At 40.6% G+C, this 20,480-nt stretch overlaps 1 protein-coding gene across 9 annotated transcripts in view; it reads left to right on the top strand.

The window, feature by feature from the left end:
• Positions 1-20,480, top strand: part of PPP1R12B (protein phosphatase 1 regulatory subunit 12B) — a 107,051-nt gene that overhangs the window by 67,740 nt on the left and 18,831 nt on the right. The window contains exon 20 of one of the 9 annotated variants that reach the window (XM_082227409.1): positions 5,693-5,861. The exons of the other annotated variants lie outside the window; for them this stretch is intronic. Within the exon in view, the coding sequence (XP_082083535.1) occupies positions 5,693-5,716 (24 nt within the window). The 3' untranslated portion in view covers positions 5,717-5,861. Of the gene's footprint in view, positions 1-5,692; positions 5,862-20,480 lie in introns of those variants that run through there. 9 annotated transcript variants of the gene reach the window in all.

The following is a 20,480-nucleotide window of genomic DNA, read 5'->3' on the forward strand; positions in this document are numbered from 1 at the left end:
GACATGAGCTTGCCGTCATACATTAGAATCAAAGACATTATCCCTGTCGTAATCAGGCTTGTGCTTATAACAGTAAAGCAGAACGATAGATTACATGTGGGACCTGCCACATAGTACTGCACTGTGGAGTGATCCTGTTGAGGGTTCCAATCAGCCACGACCTCTTTCAGAATGCAGTACTCCATTCCATTCTCCTGCTTCCTTTATTTCCTGTTTTTTCTTCCCTCCATCAGCCGGCCATCATTTTGTGGCCACTGAGCATGCTCCGCCCTCTTTGGAATTCCCCCACAAGCCTGCTGATAGCCTCCCTTTTTGAATGAATGGAGCCGTCTGAGCTGCCTAAACATCCACATTCATCCCTGAACTTCTGCCACAAAATGTTTTTAAAATAAGTAGTTACTTTTTGTGAAAACTACCAAATATTTTGACAGTGTTGTTTGCATTTGTAATCAAAATGCATGTCGCTGACCTTTGTTCTAGCTGAGGCCCAAGTATAGGAACAAGTCAGTTCAGATCATGCAATGTTTATTGTCATAAGGGTTTTCCTGTGATTGAGGCAGTCTTGAGATTTGATGAAATATTTGCACAGGGCTATCTAGCACTTTACTATCATTTTATTTAAAAGTAAGAAGCAATACTAAAAGTACTTTCTCTGTATTGACTTGAAATGTTTGCGTATAGGATAGCATTCTGAAACTCTTACACAATCTACATAGTGTGGAATACCTTGTAGTACCATGTGATGAACAATAACAGGGTTGCCAACTTTTGGGGGGCAGTGGGCATACTTGGAATTTTGATAAAGTGCCATAGAATTTTGAAAAAGCTGCTTACCAGAGTTAGAGCACATAATGACTGTCCCATCTAAAAGAAAAAGAGAGAGAGAAAGCACCACAAGATGGTCAGGCAGGCTCCCCATAGCAAATCAGTGGAGAGGAGACTACATCAGCTACCATTACACTCACAGAGAGATGCCCTTTTTACCTTTCCTCTGTTCAGAATGGGTGGTATTGATCATGGTGTCTAATGAAATGCGGGCATGTTTAAAGGGGCTTGTTCAAGCCAGTGCAAAGATAAACTGAGCAGGAGTCTGGTGCATTGTGAATTTTTACGGGATATTTCTTGAGACCTGTTGTGAGTACCGTAGGAGGTGTAGGCTGGCACACTGGTGCCTGTAAGTGGTGTGTTGGTGACCCCTGAACTGTGGTACATAAGCTATTTTAACTTCAATTATCCTGCATGGATCCCAGAGAAGAACCAGTGTTTCATTTGGGGAATATAAGTAAGAGCACTCTCTAAATTTAAGCTATAGCTCTGAACTGAAAGTTCAGATTCAGGGAAAGAGATTACAAAGAGATGAAAATAACCCCATAGAATTAGAGGGGAAGGGTTATATATTCACAACCCAGAGGCTATAAGGATCTAGCACATAACTAATCTTGACACAGTGTGCAAGCATGTAGAATGTTTAGGTAATGGGGAGAAAAAACAGAATAGAAAGACTTTGTTACTAAATCTACCACCTTCCATGTTAAATTTTAATAGAGATGCTGCTAATAATAATAATAATAATAATAATAATAATAATAATAATAATAATAATTTATTACTTGCACTCCACCCTTCCAACTGGATAGATGGGCACTAGAATGAAGGGAATCAGCTAGAGAGTTAGAGAGTTATTGCATTGGAAACAGACAATGGGGAATATGCTTTTTTACGATGATGTATTTTAAAGCTGTGGGACGCGGGTGGTGCTGTGGGTTTAACCACAGAGCCTAGGACTTGCAGATCAGAAGGTCATCAGTTCAAATCCCTGTGACGGGGTGAGCTCCCGTTGCTCGGTCCCTGCTCCTGCCAACCTAGCAGTTCAAAAGCACATCAAAGTGCAAGTAGATAAATAAATACCGCTCCGGCGGGAAGGTAAACGGCATTTCCGTGTGCTGCTCTGGTTCGCCAGAAGTGGCTTAGTCATGCTGGCCACATGACCCGGAAGCTGTACGCTAGCTCCCTCGGCCAATAAAGCGAGATGAGCGTTGCAACCCCAGAGTCAGTCATGACTGGACCTAATGGTCAGGGGTCCCTTTACCTTTACCTATTTTAAAGCTATGGGGAAGGAAGTTGTGAGTGTGAGGTAGCTCATATCCCATAGTTAGTTTAGCTGACACTTTGGACATCAAGAAGAAAATGATTAAGATTGTCAGGTGGAATAACCAGCATTAACACATCTTATACACATGGTTTAGGCTTCTTGACTTAATAGTTTAAAAGCAGAATTATAAGCAGTCTTCCTTGCCCCTTTCTCCCACTGGTAATATAAGACACAACTATTCGGGGGGGGGGGGGAATCATGAGAGCAAGGAGGGGTGGCAAAAATCTATCACATGCCTGCTCCTGTTATAGTTCATAAATGTTGTGAGCAGGGATGCTGGTGAAGTTTCTGAGTGCAGCTGTGGGAACATCTAAAAGCCCACCATAGGTACTTTAATATGACCTTGTCATGATAGAAGAGCCCTGATGATTTTTTCACTGGCTCGGATTAAAATTCCTAGCTCTACATGCCTATCTGTTCTACCCTCCCCACCATTCTGTCATTCCCAGCACACGCCCCTCTCATCTTTTTAAGCAGCGGCAGAGGTGAGTAACAAGATATAGAAAAGGAAAGGGATTTTGTTTCCCGCCCTCCCCTCCAGGTTCTGATGCAATTGCAGATGGAATCTTTCTGGAAGTAATCTTTCTGAGCCTCTCAGATATTATAAAATACAGTCGGATCTTTCCCCCCAGAAGACCTTAAATCAGCTCTAAGTTAATTCAAGGCAAGTTTCAGATAGCTTGCCGTCTTTAGTTGGGCTCTTCTTTGAGGACTCTTGTCAAAAGGTGGGTTATAATAATAATTTAGCAATGCCTCTGATGAATCCACTTTTTAAAAGCTTCATGTCTTCTGTCTAAGTTATGCCACCCATATTATGTTCTTACAGGACTAATGTGTGGCTATTGAAGTTTGCAGGAAGTACCTTCTGTAGGCTTGGGCACTGGGACTGGTGAATGAGACATAACCAGTGTTTGAGGCCCTATTAGTAATAAGATTATACACAGTCACAATGTTGATGTTCCTCCTAGGGATTTGGCATTCCTACTCGGATCACTGAAAGGAAGCACATGGAATTGTGAGTGTTGTTGGCTCGGTTACTTCAAGTGGTGGTAAAGCTGCTACTGTGGAAGAGTAGCAGTCAACATCACACAGTTCATAACTATGGGTAGGCTGATACATTGGGGAAAGGTTTAGGTTTGTAGTAGTTGGGTTGTAACCAATGAAATTAGTGAGAAGGATGGTCTAGTAAGTTTTATGGGTGATACTGATTTCACAAAGTTTAAGAAGCTCTAGACTGATTTCAGTTCCTTTTTGTCTGCATTGTTTTCAGTTCCTTTCTGTTTAAAATATCAACTGCTCAAAAGGTTTGGACTTTAATTGACAACATGCAGCAGCCTAAAACTGAACACTGACATTAAAGGTTCAGTGTGTTCTAAATTATGCTATCTATTAGCTGTACTTTGTCTTTAAACACACAGCTCTCCTCCCCCCTACCCCGCCCCAGCTCTTTCTAGCAGAGTCTAGCCACTGCTGATTATGAATCACTCCATTGTTCTTGGTATATTGACATAATGTTAGAAAAAAGAAGTGGTGTGTGGAATTTGGAGATCCTTAACTCCACTTTGATGTCAAGCTGGGCTACCTTCAAGTTCTTTTGTATTCTGATACGACCTCTCTTGTCATGAGGTAGGCTACTTGAATAATTTTGTTTGGGAACACAAGCAATCACGGAAGAAAAAGCAGAAGTGCAAGATATTTGAAAACATGAATTAAGGTTGTTTTGAGATATGGGCCAATTATGCAAATAGGCATATTGGCAGCAAAGAGTTGCTTCATATGTATAAGAGGCTAAAAGTAATGTGTGTGCTTATTCTTATATTCTAACTCATTGCAAGAAGCTTTGCCTAAGAAAATAGGATTTAAAGCATCTGCTGTTCCCTTTTGTATCTTCAGCTGACTTGCTAATTCGTAGAAATTGTACTTGAATATGATAGTTGCTCTACTAGTTTCTTAATCAGGTTTGGCAAAACTAAATCTTATCAGTTATCTGATTACTCTTTTCACACACACCTCCTTCAGCTGCAGTGTAATAAAAGGTTTTGCCTAAACATATTTATTCCTACCTTACTGTGGAACTTGAACTTGAACCTAAATTTCAGTCCCTTAACTAATCACATAAATTAGATTTTACATAATTCTGTAACACAGAGCCAGGCATTTATACTCGGAAGAATACACAGTAAGTTATCATTGTTAGCCAACATCCCTCTTGCATATTTTCCCAGTTAAGTACCTGTATGAATATTTGTTAAGCACAGTCATTATAATGCTAAGTGATATTTTCTCGTTCTCAATTGTATTTTGACTTGGAGATTGTTCAAGTGTTCTGAGAATTAAATAATTATCCTTGGCATTCTTGAGTGCTAATTTGCTAAAGGCAAACTTTATTTTAGGTTTGCTTTTGAATGCTGTTGGAATCCCAAAGAATAGTGCATAGATTGTGTATGAGATCCAAAATGCATCACACCCAAACCAATTTAGCATTAGCTTTACAGCTTGTACTAATTAGCTTTCAGTGTATTTGTTACCATCAGGTAATACTAGCTATACATTCAGCACAAGTGAACCCAATGTATGATAGAGTTAAAAGGAAATTAGAGTTTGCTTGGGCACACCTATCTAGCAACATGTTCATTTTTACTTAGAATTCAAACTTTTAAGAGATTTTTAACTTTCTTCTCCACAAATTTTGACTGCCTGGCAGTGGCATAAAATGTGAAAAACAAAAGAATATACCTTGTTAAAGAAGAAGCCCTAAATCACCCAACATGCTAGAAAAACTAGTGGCTGGAACTTAGACCTTGCAAGTAAGCTGACTGAATTGTGCTCTGACCTCATACTTCGAAGCCATCTGGGCTTGAGGAACTTTCAGCTTTCTTTCTCCTACAAGTAGCAGCCCAAATCCCAAGTTGAAAGTGAATCTATGCCTTTGGCCTCCCTCCAGCATTCCTCACTGAGCAAGTAAGGATTTGGAATGTCAGAAAATAGCAAGAGGGGAGGGTAGATAGAAGTGTGTGAAGGCGTTCCTAACTTGGAGCATGGAACAAAACACAGTTTCATCTGGACTGCCCCTTTCTGTAGCAGCATTTGTTCCTTATTTGTACTTTCTCCCTAATGATGCAGCCCTGCTCCAGCAACAGAGATCTGCCTCGACAAGGCTGTGGATTTAAAAAACTTTTCTGCTAAGGCGTCTTTCTAGCTGGATAAACTAGTAATCTTTAGGCTTTTGCCAATTTTGTTACCGGATTTCGTGCCATCATCGGTTGTTTGGAAATAGTCTGGCTTTGCTGTGTGAAAGCTCTGAATAGCAGGAAATCTTTTGGAAGACCTGAAGGCAGGTTTCAGACCTGACAGTGACATGCTCTAGCACTGTCCTCTGCAGAAGCTCCTGGGGGTCTGTCTTGTCATGATTAAAGCATTATGGAGAACAGCCCACTGTGACATTTGTTTCTGCAGTCGTCAGCCTGGTGCCTAGAAACTTGTAACTTTGAACACTGGCTAAAATACTATAATTGTCAAACTAGTTTCTTCTTGCTTTAGAAGGCACCACCCAGCTGCACATAGTGAGACAGAGGTGAAGAGTTGGATCTTGTTGCTACTGAGAGGTGACCTGTTGCCTTGCCTCCACCCTGAATGGACCATGTCGTCCTTGTATACCAGGAGTAAGGAGTTTACTCGAAACAGAAAGTCTCAGTCTGATTCTCCCCCATCGTCTCCTTCCCCGATTGCAAAGACACTCAGAGTAAGCAAAGAGCTTTTCATTTCTGTGTTATATTGTAACTTGCTAAGGGCTGATTATGTTCACAGATTCCTTGTGCCTTTCCCCACTTGAGTCTTTCTGTGTGATTCGTTTCTCTTCTGAAGGTGTCCGTGTGAAATAAAGCCTTGGCAAGGCTTTTCTGTAGAAGGAGCCTTCAACAGTATAGTTATGCAGGGTCTTCTCATCTTGCTATAGTTACTGATTCAGGGATTATAAGTAAATCACTTGAATTTGCTTCCTATCTCTTCACAGTCAACAGGAACTGCATTTGCTGAATATTTTTACTAGGAGGGCATAGGCTTTGAAATGAAAATGAGGCAAAACCTGAACAGCTTGTTAAACTGCTGTGTGCTTCTTATATTTCACAATATTTGCTAGCATTTTGAAGTTTGGACATCTGTCTTATCTGTAAAGGGCTGGTGGAATATTATGACATGTAGTACTTTAAAGGTCCAGAAAATAGCCTTTTTGTGAGAGATACTGATGAAGTTGAGATATCCATAGTTCTAGCTGGCATTATTTTAAGTGTCAAGAGTTCCTGTTTGTAAGAAAGTATTAAAATCTTCTGAACACAAATTCTTTGTGAGTTTTCCTGAATCACTCTTCTTTCTTTCTTTTTTTTAATAAAAAAGTAGCATGAGTCAATTTGAACATTCTTGCCATTTCCGATTACTTAATGGCACATAGAAACATTTCATACTTGTGTTGCCATGACCAGCAGAGACTTCATACAAATGCAAGTCTGATATTAACACTACTGTATCGTTTAGTAGGTGAGAAATAGTAGGAAGATGATATAATAATCTAAAGCAGCTGCAATGAATATGTGCTATCAAAAATTCCAGACGTTTCTTTACATATCAGCAGTCAGCAAAGTGTAGGGAACTGGGTTAGCATTTATGGGAATTCATTTGCTACCTGAATAATGAGCCAGAGAAACTGGTGAATTTCCCCTTGTCTCTATTCCTTGTTTAGATTTCACTTTGATTTTAAAGCAAGCTGACTTTAGTGAGTCTGCATTATTAGTGGCAGACAATTAATTGTGATCTGGTACACTGAAAATTATCTTGGTATTTACCACAACATAAAAGCCTGTTAGATGCTCTTATGATTGTAACTTACTGTGCTGCTAAAGAAGAAAACTGGGAAGTAGCTACATATTTAAATTTAGTAACAGCTCTGCAGTACATCTTAGCTGTAACTAAACATAATGCTGAATACCTATTTACGATGCGTGTCTTAATACTTGATGTGTAAGTGGATCATTTTGAGAAAAATGTATAAGTAATTGCATAGCATTTTCATGCATTTGGAGTCACAAAGAACATTTTAAGGTACCGTAATTTTGGTTAAAGATTAACTTCCTGAGAAACTATGGGGTCAATGGCAACTTTTTGTTTAAGGTTCTAATGCACCTTTCCTAGTGCCATTCCTTATGTCAGGGGCTCATGTATTAATGGCTAAGCAAAGATCTTCTATTTTATTTATCATCCACGGGGATACCTGCTTAGCTTTCCCATCTCTTGCACTACTTCTTCACTTGAACCCACTTTAGCTGTGCTTCACATCTCTCATCCAGCTTCCCCACTCTCACTTTTGTTCTCCTTTGTGGCTCTTTAGGTGTTGGGAAGGGATTTGTGACCTCACTCATCCCTTTTCTGCAATCCCAGTTTGAGAAACACTGGGCGACAGGCATGTAAAGGTGCCATATAGAGAGAGAGAGGCTCCTTTCTGTACACTTGATTGCTTAATTGGGCAATTTTCCTCATCTGTCAATTAAACTGCTTATTAGGATCTATTGTTAAGCAATTAAATCACTCCTTCATACTCTGGAGAACTCTTGTTGTACTGAAACAGTAAACAAGTTAATCAGGCTTCCATCAGCTACACACCTTTCACTAGTTTTGTCTTATACAAGCACTAGTTCATTTCGAAAATGTATGCCTCAAGACCCATGAAAGGCTTTTTTTTTTTTTTTTTTTTGTATGTGGGACCGAAGCTTGTTCACTTAGGTAATTAGTATGCCCGTTGAGATAACTTTGCATCTTCACAAAATAAACGTGTAATAGAAATCAATTGCATGTATATTCTAAGGTGATTCAGTCTTCGTACAACTTCCAGCATTCTTCTTAGCTCTCTGCATGTGAGTCAGTCTCTCAGACAGTTGGCGTTTGCATGAAGTTATTGCTGTTCATGCAGCAGGGTAAAGTATACAGAAAGGGAAAAACAGGTTTTCCTCATGCTCTGACTGCCATATTAGGAGATGTGTAGGAAGGTTCTTCTATAACTAATTGAGCCGTCACACTGATTTTCCTTTTGCTGGTCTTTCCCCGTGGTTTGACTTGTTTGCTTCAAATGAATCTTGACACTTTGCTCTGCTAGTGTTTCTTTGCAGTGCACCTGCTTTCTCTGACTATGTAGAGCTGGTGTATGCATAGTATTTTCTTTCAGCAGCATAATGGACTGCAGGGCATTTAGTTCCATTTTCCACTCCATGATTGAAAGACTAGATATTAAATCATGAGCCTTGAAGATCTGAATTGTAGGGAGGTGACAGTTGGCTGGGAAGAGAAGCTAGCAAAAAGGATAGTTTGACCATACAGAGTGGGCATGAATGCTTGAATTCATTATCTTATACGTGTACTCATATAATACATTATTAGGAAGAGAATAAAACTCTTAATTGACAAATTGCATCAACAGGATTAAAGTTGTTTTCTCACAAATGATATGCCATGGCAGTGGGAGATCAGATTGTTAACTTAGTTAACTACCAAGGTGCCAAATTTGTTCTTAGTTGCCTCCCTGCAAAAGTAAAAGTAAAACCTTACTGTTTTTAAACCCTGAAACACTATTGTAAGGATGCAGAGGGGTGAACGACGACATCCTCTTTTAAGTTTCCCTTGCAGAAGGTTGCCCCACTGCAAAAGCAGACGTGTGTCTCTAAATATTCCACAATCCAAAAATGCTTCTAAAGGAAAATATTTTAGAGAGGAAATGATACCAATGCATATGCATGTTTTTGCCTCCTCTCTATGTCTCCTCTGTTTGCGTCTACTGATTCCCATGCCTCCTATTTGAACTTTAAAATTTAAAAAACAGTTTGAGGGACTGGTTAGAAGGCAGAAATTTGGTGCATGTATAGAGCGCTGAAAATGGCTTATTTGAGCAGCTTATCTTTGTACTAAATAGGTTAATAATTCTAAAATACAACTAATATTAATAATAGTAAACTACTACTATTATTCACATTTCAGATACTGTACAGTGACCATCGGTAGATGAATCTTACATTGAATTTAAGTTGACACGAGCCTTTCAGATGGTATCCACCTGAGGTTTACATCTATATTAAATATGTTCAGGTGTAGCCATAGGAATCCTGTGGCCCTTGGATGTTGTTGGACTTTTATCTTCTGTCATCCCTGATCATTGACCATGCTGTCTGAGCCTGATAGGAACTGGAGTCATCCTGCCTGCCTGGATAGCTCAGTTAGAGCGTGGTACTGATAATGCTAAGGTTGCAGGCTCAATCCCTGTATGGGACAGCTGCATATCCCTGCATTGCAGGGGGTTGGACTAGATGATCCTCAGGGTCCCTTTCAAGTCTACAGTTCTATGATTCTGTGATTCTATGAACATTATGAGGGCAACAAGTTTTCTCCATCTGGATTATAGGGTCCCAGCTGTTCAAAATATTTGGATAGGATTTTGGCACTAGAATACCCAGATTCAAATCTTAGATGTAGATCTACATGTAGATGTAGAGATAACTATCTAGTGGGATGAAGTACTAATGTTTTAATACTTATAATGGGAACAACAAGGTATTGTGATAATCTGACTGTCAGGCTTTTGTAAAAGGACAGGATATTGCACACCTGTATATATTATTCATGACAATATATTAATCGTAAGCATATTAATCTTACCCCATTGTGTTGCCCATTGTTCCAAATCACTGAAAACCTCCTTCATGAACCTATTCAGATTCAATATAATCATTTGAGAAATATCCAAAATACCTAAGTAAGTTAAAACCCTGTTCACCAACAAAATGGCCAGTTATCGAATAAGGTATTTCAGATTTTGATTAATTAATTGTATACCCTGACATTCTACCAAAACTATTTTTATTAAATAACATTGCATTGAAGACTTTGTTTCCTTTGTTGCTCTTTGCCCTGTGCAACATGGCTCCAAGACAATTCCTTTTCTACTAGTATGGCCCATCCATTCAGTTCTTAGTAATAGATAATGCAGAACTCATTTTTACTTATGGGTCTCTCCCCCCCCCCTTTAAGTCATTTTAAGGGAACAATTCTACAACTATAATTGACTTGACATAAGCCAGACCTGGACCTTCAGAGACTTAACATCAAAGTTCTGCACTGAGCTACAGAACAACTGTTAACATTCAAGACAGCCACTAAATAAATCTGGCACACATTTCCAGTATCCTACACTGCTGGAGGCCTGAAGCTCAGTAAGAAGCGTTAATGAATAGCCAGCTTTTAGGACTGCCAGTTGTAAAGCTGAGTTTTGTTTGAAGTGCTTTTACACATCAGTTATCCCTTTTTTGTTTTTCATTTTTTTGTGTCATAAAGAAGTAATAAAGACTAACCAAATAGGTGCTGAGTGCATAGGGAAACTAGGCTCCATTGACTGACACTTCCTTTTTCTGTGCATCTCATGGCAAATTGAACCAGACTTGAAGGAATCCTTCTCTAGTGTCAACAGCAATCTGCCTTTAGTTCAAGAGACAATTTCCAGCTGCCAGCACTGTATAGCAGAGGGCCTGGATCTCATGATGTACATGGCTCTATCTTGGCTCTGAGCTGTGGGCACTTACTTAAAATGTGGTATATTCATAGTAGACTTATTGAAATCAATGAACCTAGACTCCCAGCCTGGCAGAGAATGGCTTTTGAACTTGTGTCCCCAAAGAACCAACCTGAGAGAGCATACAATGACTAAAATGTTGCACTACAGCAGTATAGTGGCCATCCTCATTAGATTTGAACCACCTTCCAGGAAATATAAGTGTATTTCATTCTTCTATAATAAAAAGGTATATTCCAGTGGGTGGGATAAAAGAAGGTACAGCCTTATAACCCTTCTCATGATGAACTGAAGAGAGGCCCTGCATCTTCTGTGAATGCCTGCATTTTATTTCCTCTTGATACTGTCTTTCTGGAGAGCTTTAGATTTTATTGTCGGGTGGAATGTTTGCTCAACAGCATTTTTCTTTAAAGTGGTCAAGTAGGTAGGTTTCTGAATTCTGACCTTTTATGAAGTTAAATAAAGTTCATCTTGATATTGTGTGTAGCGTTGTCTATCTTTAGGTTTGATGCTAATGAAGTGCAGCTGCACAGACCTTGAAGAGGCAGCTGGGGAAACTGAGGCAAAAGACAGAAATAATCAAGCCTTTTAATACTACAGTGTTTCAGTCCTATTTGAGTACTGTATTGGAACCATGTGCTAGTCAGATGTAGATGCCAGTTAGAATTACAGAACTTGCTTCAAATTAAACAAGTTCTGTTTCTGTTGTGAATACCATAAGCTCTTCAACTAGATGGTGGAACTGCCATTCATAACAACTAATCCTTTATGTTCTAGCAAAACCAAACCAAAACAACCAGGGATTTTTCTGTTAAATCCATTGATTTATAGCTCCTGAAAAATCATGCTTTGTGTTAGACATATTGGGGTTATTCAAAGGTTGCTCAGTTACCCTGGGTTATTAATCACATGGATAGGATTGGAGATCCTTGTGCTAACAACTGAGAACACTGCCTGGGTTTGAGAAATACATTGGGTGACCTTGGCTGTCCAGTACCTTGGCTTCTAAGTCCTCTGTCAAATCTCCAGTTTTTCACAGCACAGCTAACATAAAATGACTGCTTGTCGTGCCCAGTAATCTTTGTCAGAATGGGCATCACTGTGCTCAGACTAGTAAATAGTAGTTAAGTTTTTACCCTTCAAAGATGGAGTTTAAAAAAGAACAGAAGATGGAGTTCAAAAGAGAACAGGGAGTGCAGTAATTGTTTATGGAACAAGGTATGCAGTCCTTATTGTACTAATAGTAGAGTACAGTTGCATCCTGTAACCCTTTCCACTGCAGAGAGACAGAAAATTTCCATGAAGATTTAATGCCAAGTTATGCCACCTGTTTTTTAACATTGGCATCAAATAAAAATCTTCTCCATTCATGCATATTTAAACTCTTCTTTTCAGCTTTTGTGAATATAATTCATAGCCTATAAATCAGTCTTAAGTAAAATAGCATTCTTCTTGCCTAAAACAAGACAATTCATGGTCTGGGAGATTACTATAATGACATGGCTTTTATGGACAAAGACCATCCTTCCCTAAAGTTTCCACCTCATCTTAGCTGCAGTTGGTTAAGTTTTGAGCTGGGATGAAAGTCTATTGTAGAAAAACTGCTCTATGTTTCAGCCAGTTTTGAACATGATAATTTTATAAGAGGTGGTTCAGCTACTTGGTCAAGAACAAGCTTGTTGGGTTATAGGCACGTGGCACATCAGTGGATGTTACACACATAAGCAGGAGGGGAGAACAGGCCTGAAAATACATTTGCTTTTGTTTTGGAGCTTCAGGAAGTTATCTGAAAATAGTTACTTGAAGTGAGTCATTAAGTTACTTTTCAACATGACTTAAAACTTTTCTGTGAGAAATGGAAGAAGACAGCTCGGTTGAAACCATGAACCAAGTTGGCAAGTATTTTTGTACCTTCCAAAAGACCACCTTTGGTAACTTTTCAGTGAGTCAAAAGGGTGTAAAATTGTTCTGAGGGCAGAGAAGAGGGATCACCCTAAGGATCTAAGCCATCAATGAAGCAACAGAGCCAGTGTTCTCTGGGTTGCCAAAGTTCATGTGTAAGCAGTGAAATCTCAGTGCGACAAAATAGATTTTCTGGTCCAGGAGCAGAGAAGCAGGCTTAGTGTTCACCTATTGCTTACTGAAAAAAGAGCGGCAGCTTAAATAAGATACCTGTCCAGATGACAGGCGATCAATCCTCACTGGATTGCTTCCAATATAATGTGTATCCCCATTCTCATTCTGTGGCTGTTAACTGGGTGAACAGACTCGGAATATAACAGTGGTACCTTATTGACCTAAAAATACATGTAGTATAATGTAAACTACATCAGTTATGATACCATTTGCTAGAAAAGCTCAAGAAAGTACAAGAAGCACTAGAATATCTCCTCAGGTGCAGAATGTTATCATTCTTCCCACAGCAGTTGAGAAAATAGCTTAGGTTTTTTTCTGTTCTGTCCATCGGAATGTATTTTTCAACCAGAGTTCCATCTTCTCATTAGTGTTACTTAGGTTTGTTTCACTTGCGGAGAGCTGCCCGAAGCCCGGGGCGCACTCCGCTGCGCTCCCCGGGTTTCGGGCTGCAAACTCCCGCGAGCTCCCAAGGGTTGCGGATAGCTTCCTGAAGCCTGGAGAGCGAGAGGGGTTGGTGCGCACTGACCCCTCTCGCTCTCCAGGCTTCAGCGAAAGCCTGCATTCGCCCCATAGGATGCACACACATTTCCCCTTCATTTTGGGAGGGGGGAAAGTGTGTCCTATAGGGCGAAAAATACGGTATATATGCTGAACTCCCATCATCCCAGACCACTGACCATACTAGCTGGGATTGATAGAAACTGTGGTTCAGCAACATCTGGAGGGCCAGAATTTAGCTACCTGGGCAATAAGTGATTGGTGCATAGGTGTAGGCTCCAGATCACCTGTCTCCTTAGTCCAATGGGGTCACTTGGTTTTCTGCAATCCACCAATAGTTTCTTTGCTTGCCACCACAGTGGGGCACAACAGGAAGCATTATTTCACTTGTTCAGAAGTGGGCCAATGTGTTTTCTCTTGTCCTTTCCATTCAGAGCTAAAACAATGTCGCTTTCCCCAGTGACATTGCTACACAGCTTAACCTTGCTGTGTGACACCATGGTGCTGTCGTGTTAGCTACATGATCCCTGATATGCTGGAAATATGTAGTTTGCAGGAAATAAAACTTAATGAATGGTGTTGAAGCAGTTTCCAGAAGGGACTGTGAACAGGACAAGATAAGCATGAAAACCTTGGAGGAAAAAAAAAAACATTTGCGGGGGGGGGGGCAGGGGAGTTCAGTCAACCATCAAGCCATTGTTTTTGTTATATATATATATATATATATATATATATATATATATATATATATATATATATATTTGCTTTCGTAGATTTTCACGGGTACAGGAATGCAGGTTTTGGTGTCTTCGGGTGTCTTCCCGTGTAAGAGTCGGGGTGTCTGGGCGACGTTTCGACGAGGTCTCACTCGTCATCTTCAGGCTGGTGCTTTCGGCTTCTTGTTACTGGAACAGAGCAGAATCTGGTGTTTGAGTTCCTATAAATACTGTTGAGGGGTGTGGTGTATAGCCTCCAACGTTCTGGGCAGAGAGGAAGTTCCTAGATTAGTGTGCCTTTTCTTCTTTTGTTCCTTAATTACTTGAGGGATATCTTGAGTGATTTCATGAGTGATATTCTGAATACCACTGGGTGGGTCATTAAGTGTAGATTAGTTGCTAAAGCTTTCGTGTCTTGACCTCTTGAGCTTGTGAAGAGTTTTTCTGAGAAGATGGCTGTGCTGCATTTAGTTGTGCTCTGGCTTGGCTTCGTGTATAGGGGCGAGCTGTGATTTTGTGCCTTGTGCCAGCCAGATCTGTGTAGGGATTGCAGGGGGGTGCAGCATCCGGAGGTGCCACTATAGTTTGGCTACTGGATGGAGTCTGTAATATGTCTGTGGAGAGGGTCTGGGTTTGGGTCTGGTGTGGTTGATTGGTGACGGCATTCTGTGTGCCTCTGGTTCTGGTGTCGGTTTTTGTGGGGAGGGCTAATTTCCAGATGTCTGGCAGGCGGGACGTGTCGTCACGCTTGTTCATGTTGTGAGGGTGTTTCTCTATCTCGATGGCTTCCATGATTATTCTCTTGTGGTGATGTTCCATGTTAAAGAGCAATTTGGAATCTGCAAAATTAATTTCGTGTCCTGTTTCTTTCATGCGTTGGAAAAGAGAGGAAGTTTTTTCTTCTTTTTTGACGGCATTCTTGTGTTCTGCGATACGTGCATTTATTCGTCTGTTTGTTTGTCCAATGTACGTGGCTGGGCAGACTTTGCAGGGTATTTCATAGACCCCTTGGTTTTCCAGCTGGATTTTGTCTTTTGGGTTTTTGAGGATATTGGCTATTTTTTGGTTGGTGCAGAAGGCTGTTTTGATATTGTGTTTATGGAGGATTTTGCTAATTTTGTCTGTAGTGCCCTTGATATAAGGAAGGAGGGCCATGCCATTGTTTTCTTCTGTGTCTTGGTTTTTGGGGGGTGTTTCTTTTTGGATTAGCTTAGTAACCCTGTTTTTCTGGTATCCATTGGCGATTAACACATTTGAGAGATTCTGTAACTCAGTTGTCAAGTGGTCTTTGTCAGCCAGGCGTTTGGTTCTGGAGATGAGAGTCTTGGCTACGGAGTTTATTTGTGCAGGGTGGTGGTGTGATTGTGCGTGTAAGTAGCGGTTGGTGTGTGTTTTTTTCCGGTAGATAGTGTGTCCTAGGGAGCCATCAGGTTTTTTGTAGATTAGGACGTCAAGAAAGGGGAGTTGGTTGTTGTCTTCTATTTCCATAGTGAATTGTATTTTGGGGTGTAGGCTGTTGAGATGTGTGAGGAAGCTATCTAGTTTTTCTTTCCCGTGTGGCCAAATTACAAAGGTGTCGTCAACATATCTGAGCCAAAGTTTGGGTTTGTGTTCTGACTTGTCTAAAGCATTGGTTTCAAAGTGTTCCATGTACAAATTTGCGATGACCGGTGAGAGGGGTGATCCCATAGGTGCTCCTTCTATCTGTTTGTATCTTTGTCCATTGTGGATGAAGTACGTGTTGGTTAGGCAGTGGTTGGTCAGGTCCAGGATGTATTTGGGGGGATTGTATTTGTTTTGGATGGCTGTCAAGGCTTCATTAATGGGCTTCATTCACTCAAGGCTTCATTCACTCAAGTACCCATTAATGAAGCCTTGACAGCCATCCAAAACAAATACAATCCCCCCAAATACATCCTGGACCTGACCAACCACTGCCTAACCAACACGTACTTCATCCACAATGGACAAAGATACAAACAGATAGAAGGAGCACCTATGGGATCACCCCTCTCACCGGTCATCGCAAATTTGTACATGGAACACTTTGAAACCAATGCTTTAGACAAGTCAGAACACAAACCCAAACTTTGGCTCAGATATGTTGACGACACCTTTGTAATTTGGCCACACGGGAAAGAAAAACTAGATAGCTTCCTCACACATCTCAACAGCCTACACCCCAAAATACAATTCACTATGGAAATAGAAGACAACAACCAACTCCCCTTTCTTGACGTCCTAATCTACAAAAAACCTGATGGCTCCCTAGGACACACTATCTACCGGAAAAAAACACACACCAACCGCTACTTACACGCACAATCACACCACCACCCTGCACAAATAAACTCCGTAGCCAAGACTCTCATCTCCAGAACCAAACGCCTGGCTGACAAAGACCACTTGACAACTGAGTTACAGAATCTCTCAAATGTGTTAATCGCCAATGGATACCATAAAAACAGGGTTACTAAGCCAATCCAAAAAGAAACACCCCCCAAAAACCAAGACACAGAAGAAAACAATGGCATGGCCCTCCTTCCTTATATCAAGGGCACTACAGACAAAATTAGCAAAATCCTCCATAAACACAATATCAAAACAGCCTTCTGCACCAACCAAAAAATAGCCAATATCCTCAAAAACCCAAAAGACAAAATCCAGCTGGAAAACCAAGGGGTCTATGAAATACCCTGCAAAGTCTGCCCAGCCACGTACATTGGACAAACAAACAGACGAATAAATGCACGTATCGCAGAACACAAGAATGCCGTCAAAAAAGAAGAAAAAACTTCCTCTCTTTTCCAACACATGAAAGAAACAGGACACGAAATTAATTTTGCAGATTCCAAATTGCTCTTTAACATGGAACATCACCACAAGAGAATAATCATGGAAGCCATCGAGATAGAGAAACACCCTCACAACATGAACAAGCGTGACGACACGTCCCGCCTGCCAGACATCTGGAAATTAGCCCTCCCCACAAAAACCGACACCAGAACCAGAGGCACACAGAATGCCGTCACCAATCAACCACACCAGACCCAAACCCAGACCCTCTCCACAGACATATTACAGACTCCATCCAGTAGCCAAACTATAGTGGCACCTCCGGATGCTGCACCCCCCTGCAATCCCTACACAGATCTGGCTGGCACAAGGCACAAAATCACAGCTCGCCCCTATACACGAAGCCAAGCCAGAGCACAACTAAATGCAGCACAGCCATCTTCTCAGAAAAACTCTTCACAAGCTCAAGAGGTCAAGACACGAAAGCTTTAGCAACTAATCTACACTTAATGACCCACCCAGTGGTATTCAGAATATCACTCATGAAATCACTCAAGATATCCCTCAAGTAATTAAGGAACAAAAGAAGAAAAGGCACACTAATCTAGGAACTTCCTCTCTGCCCAGAACGTTGGAGGCTATACACCACACCCCTCAACAGTATTTATAGGAACTCAAACACCAGATTCTGCTCTGTTCCAGTAACAAGAAGCCGAAAGCACCAGCCTGAAGATGACGAGTGAGACCTCGTCGAAACGTCGCCCAGACACCCCGACTCTTACACGGGAAGACACCCGAAGACACCAAAACCTGCATATATATATATATATATATATATATATATATATATATATATATATATATAATCTTCATTCACTCATATAAGGGCAGTAATTAATACACAAATGCAAACTAGATTTTGCTATGCAGTCTAAGCAAGTCTTGTTTTCTGTTAGCTCAGCCAGTTGGAGAAGAGCATAAATGTTGGAAACATTTTTGTTTGCAAAACATGTAAATATCATACTTTCCCTCCCCTTTCCTTCCTTTTGGGGTCAGATGTTGGCCACAGAAGAAAGCATTTGCAGCCAATTAAGCCAGTTTCTCTTTTGGCAGGAGACTTCAGCTGTTCATGCCTCAGTCTTTTAAAATTGCATTGCTGTAAAAGGAGCATGGTTTTAATTACACTTATGCCATCTGTAGAACCTTTTGAGTTTAAAAGTAGGACTCTAATGTTCCATAATCCTGCATATATCTACAATCAAAATTCTATGCTTTTCCTGGCTCTTTACAATCCTTTTGTTGTCCAAATTCACAGAATAATTGCCAATACCTAACCCTGTTCTTCTACATTAAAAACAGAAATGAAGTATGTATGGTAAAAGAAAAAGCTATGCAGCAACTTATTTGCCCCTTTCTGTTTATTTTACTATCTGCTGCTACAGGTTCACAGTTAGGTCAGCTAAGCCCAATTTTATGAAGTTTTCTCTCAGGGTATTTCCACATGAGAATTAATTCTGAAACTCACACATGCACATTGGGGCTTTTTGTTTCTTTGCACCATTCATATGACATCAGTGTCATCAAAATTCCATCTCTTAATCTTTAGTCATTTAATTCAAATTTATCCATTCTGTAAGAAATCTGGCAAGTATAACATATGCAATCATTGCTGGTGTGGAATCCTGTCAGCAGATTTGTTAATGGGTGATTTATCATGTGTGTGGTGGGTGGCTTCTACTGTCACAGGGCTGTGTGCATTTGCTCCTCACCTGAACACAATCCTTTTCATTTACAGCAACGCCTATAACTACTGATTGCTGCCTGCTTTGAATTACAACACCCCAGCTAGGAGGAGCTCATGTCTCCATTTTGTCCATTGTGAAACATGATAACCCAAGGCTTTGGTTTTTTTACTCTTGCATGCATCTGGGGATTTCTTTGGGCCTTTTGGTAAAGGAGTGCATGCACAAGTGAAGAAAGACTTATGTATGTGCCCAGAATAGGGAAAGGGGGAGGAGTGATTGAGGTGAAGGACAAGAAACAGAAATTGGATGCCCATATTCAAGGTATTTCATGGGCATACATGAATTGGGGGGCAGGGATGGAGAGCATCAATAACCTATCTTGCAGGGGGGAAAGAACAGTGGAAGTGCCCCTGCCTCCACTTAAAAAACAAACCCAAGCATAGGAGATTATTGTCTTTATCAGGGTTCAGCAAGGCTTACCAGCCATGGGGTGGGTCACTCCAGTGGAGATCGTCCGTGGGCTGGACTGGCACAGTGCGACGCCGGAAATCGCATCTGCACATGTCCGCAGTGCACCGGAAATCACTTCTGTGCATGCCCAGATGCTGGAAATGATTTCCGGTATCTGTGCGTGCACAGATGCGATTTCCGGCGCCGCTCGGTTTGGAGGTGGTTCGTGGGCCGGTAAAATGGTCTTCGTGGGCCGCATTCAGCCCATGGACTGCACGTTGCCGACCCCTGGTCTTTATGATGTAATTCTAATTTCTAAAATTCACATAAAGTGTAGTTTGCACATATGTCTATTTATTTAGTACATTTTACCTAAGTTTATTCAAGAGACAGAGAGAAATTGAGCTCCATACATGTTGTTTATATAGGGTGGTATTCATATCAGTTGCTCTTGCTGGGATTTGTTAAATGTGAGTTTCTTCAAGAAGTAGGAAATGAGTTTCTTTTCTCATCTCAAAAGGGGGAAAAACATTTGCCAATCATTTTTTCCTCTCTCCCAAGAAAGCTTGTAGCCAGTTGTGCTGGCCTCGTGATGTGAACTGCTTAGGAACCTTGATTAAATTGTAGCCATTACCAACAGCTGCAGTAATGTCAAGAGTTGGCTCTGCTTTCTAAATAAATTCATAACACAGCTGCTCAGAGAAAGTTCGCTTTTGTCCCAACCTTAGTTTTCATAAACTTAATCATGCAATCTTGGTTTATGTGGGATACAAATAGGCCAAGCGTGTCCAAGGATTCCAAGTACTGGAAAAGGTCTAAGCTTTCCAAGGAGCAACATCTGAAATGTCAAATCACTTCCTGTAACTTGTTAAGTTTTTATTCACTTGGGTAACTCGACAATGCATCAGTTACAAGTCCCACTGCTTCAGTGGAACTTGCTTCCAAGAAAGTGTGGTTAGAATTACATCCTTTAGCTTAAAATTTATTATTATTATTATTATTACATTCTGTTTCTTGGGTTCTGGTCTTATTTTACCTTTTACATACACCATGTCTGAACTGGTAGAATGTCATTTTATGACATAAAATTGTCATTTTATCCCCACAGTGTTTTCACTTAGAATGCTCAGAAATTGGACAAAGGTCCGGTGAGATTCTGTTAGGAGAAAGATGCCATATATTGTCTCAGTTAGACTTCACTGAAATTGCAGATTATGGTTTTCATTGTAAACCAAGAAGACAAAACCAATGTTCACCCTTCCCTTCCCGAGTTCTAATGGAATTATTCAATTAAGATTTGGATCATGCTCTCACATGGAACCTAATCAATCACAAACCTCTATTAACATTAGACTAATAAATATGTAAACTGCCAGACCTAAGCA

Source organism: Podarcis vaucheri, assembly GCF_965113315.1.
Source record: "Podarcis vaucheri genome assembly, chromosome: 6".
Taxonomy (NCBI): domain Eukaryota; kingdom Metazoa; phylum Chordata; class Lepidosauria; order Squamata; family Lacertidae; genus Podarcis; species Podarcis vaucheri.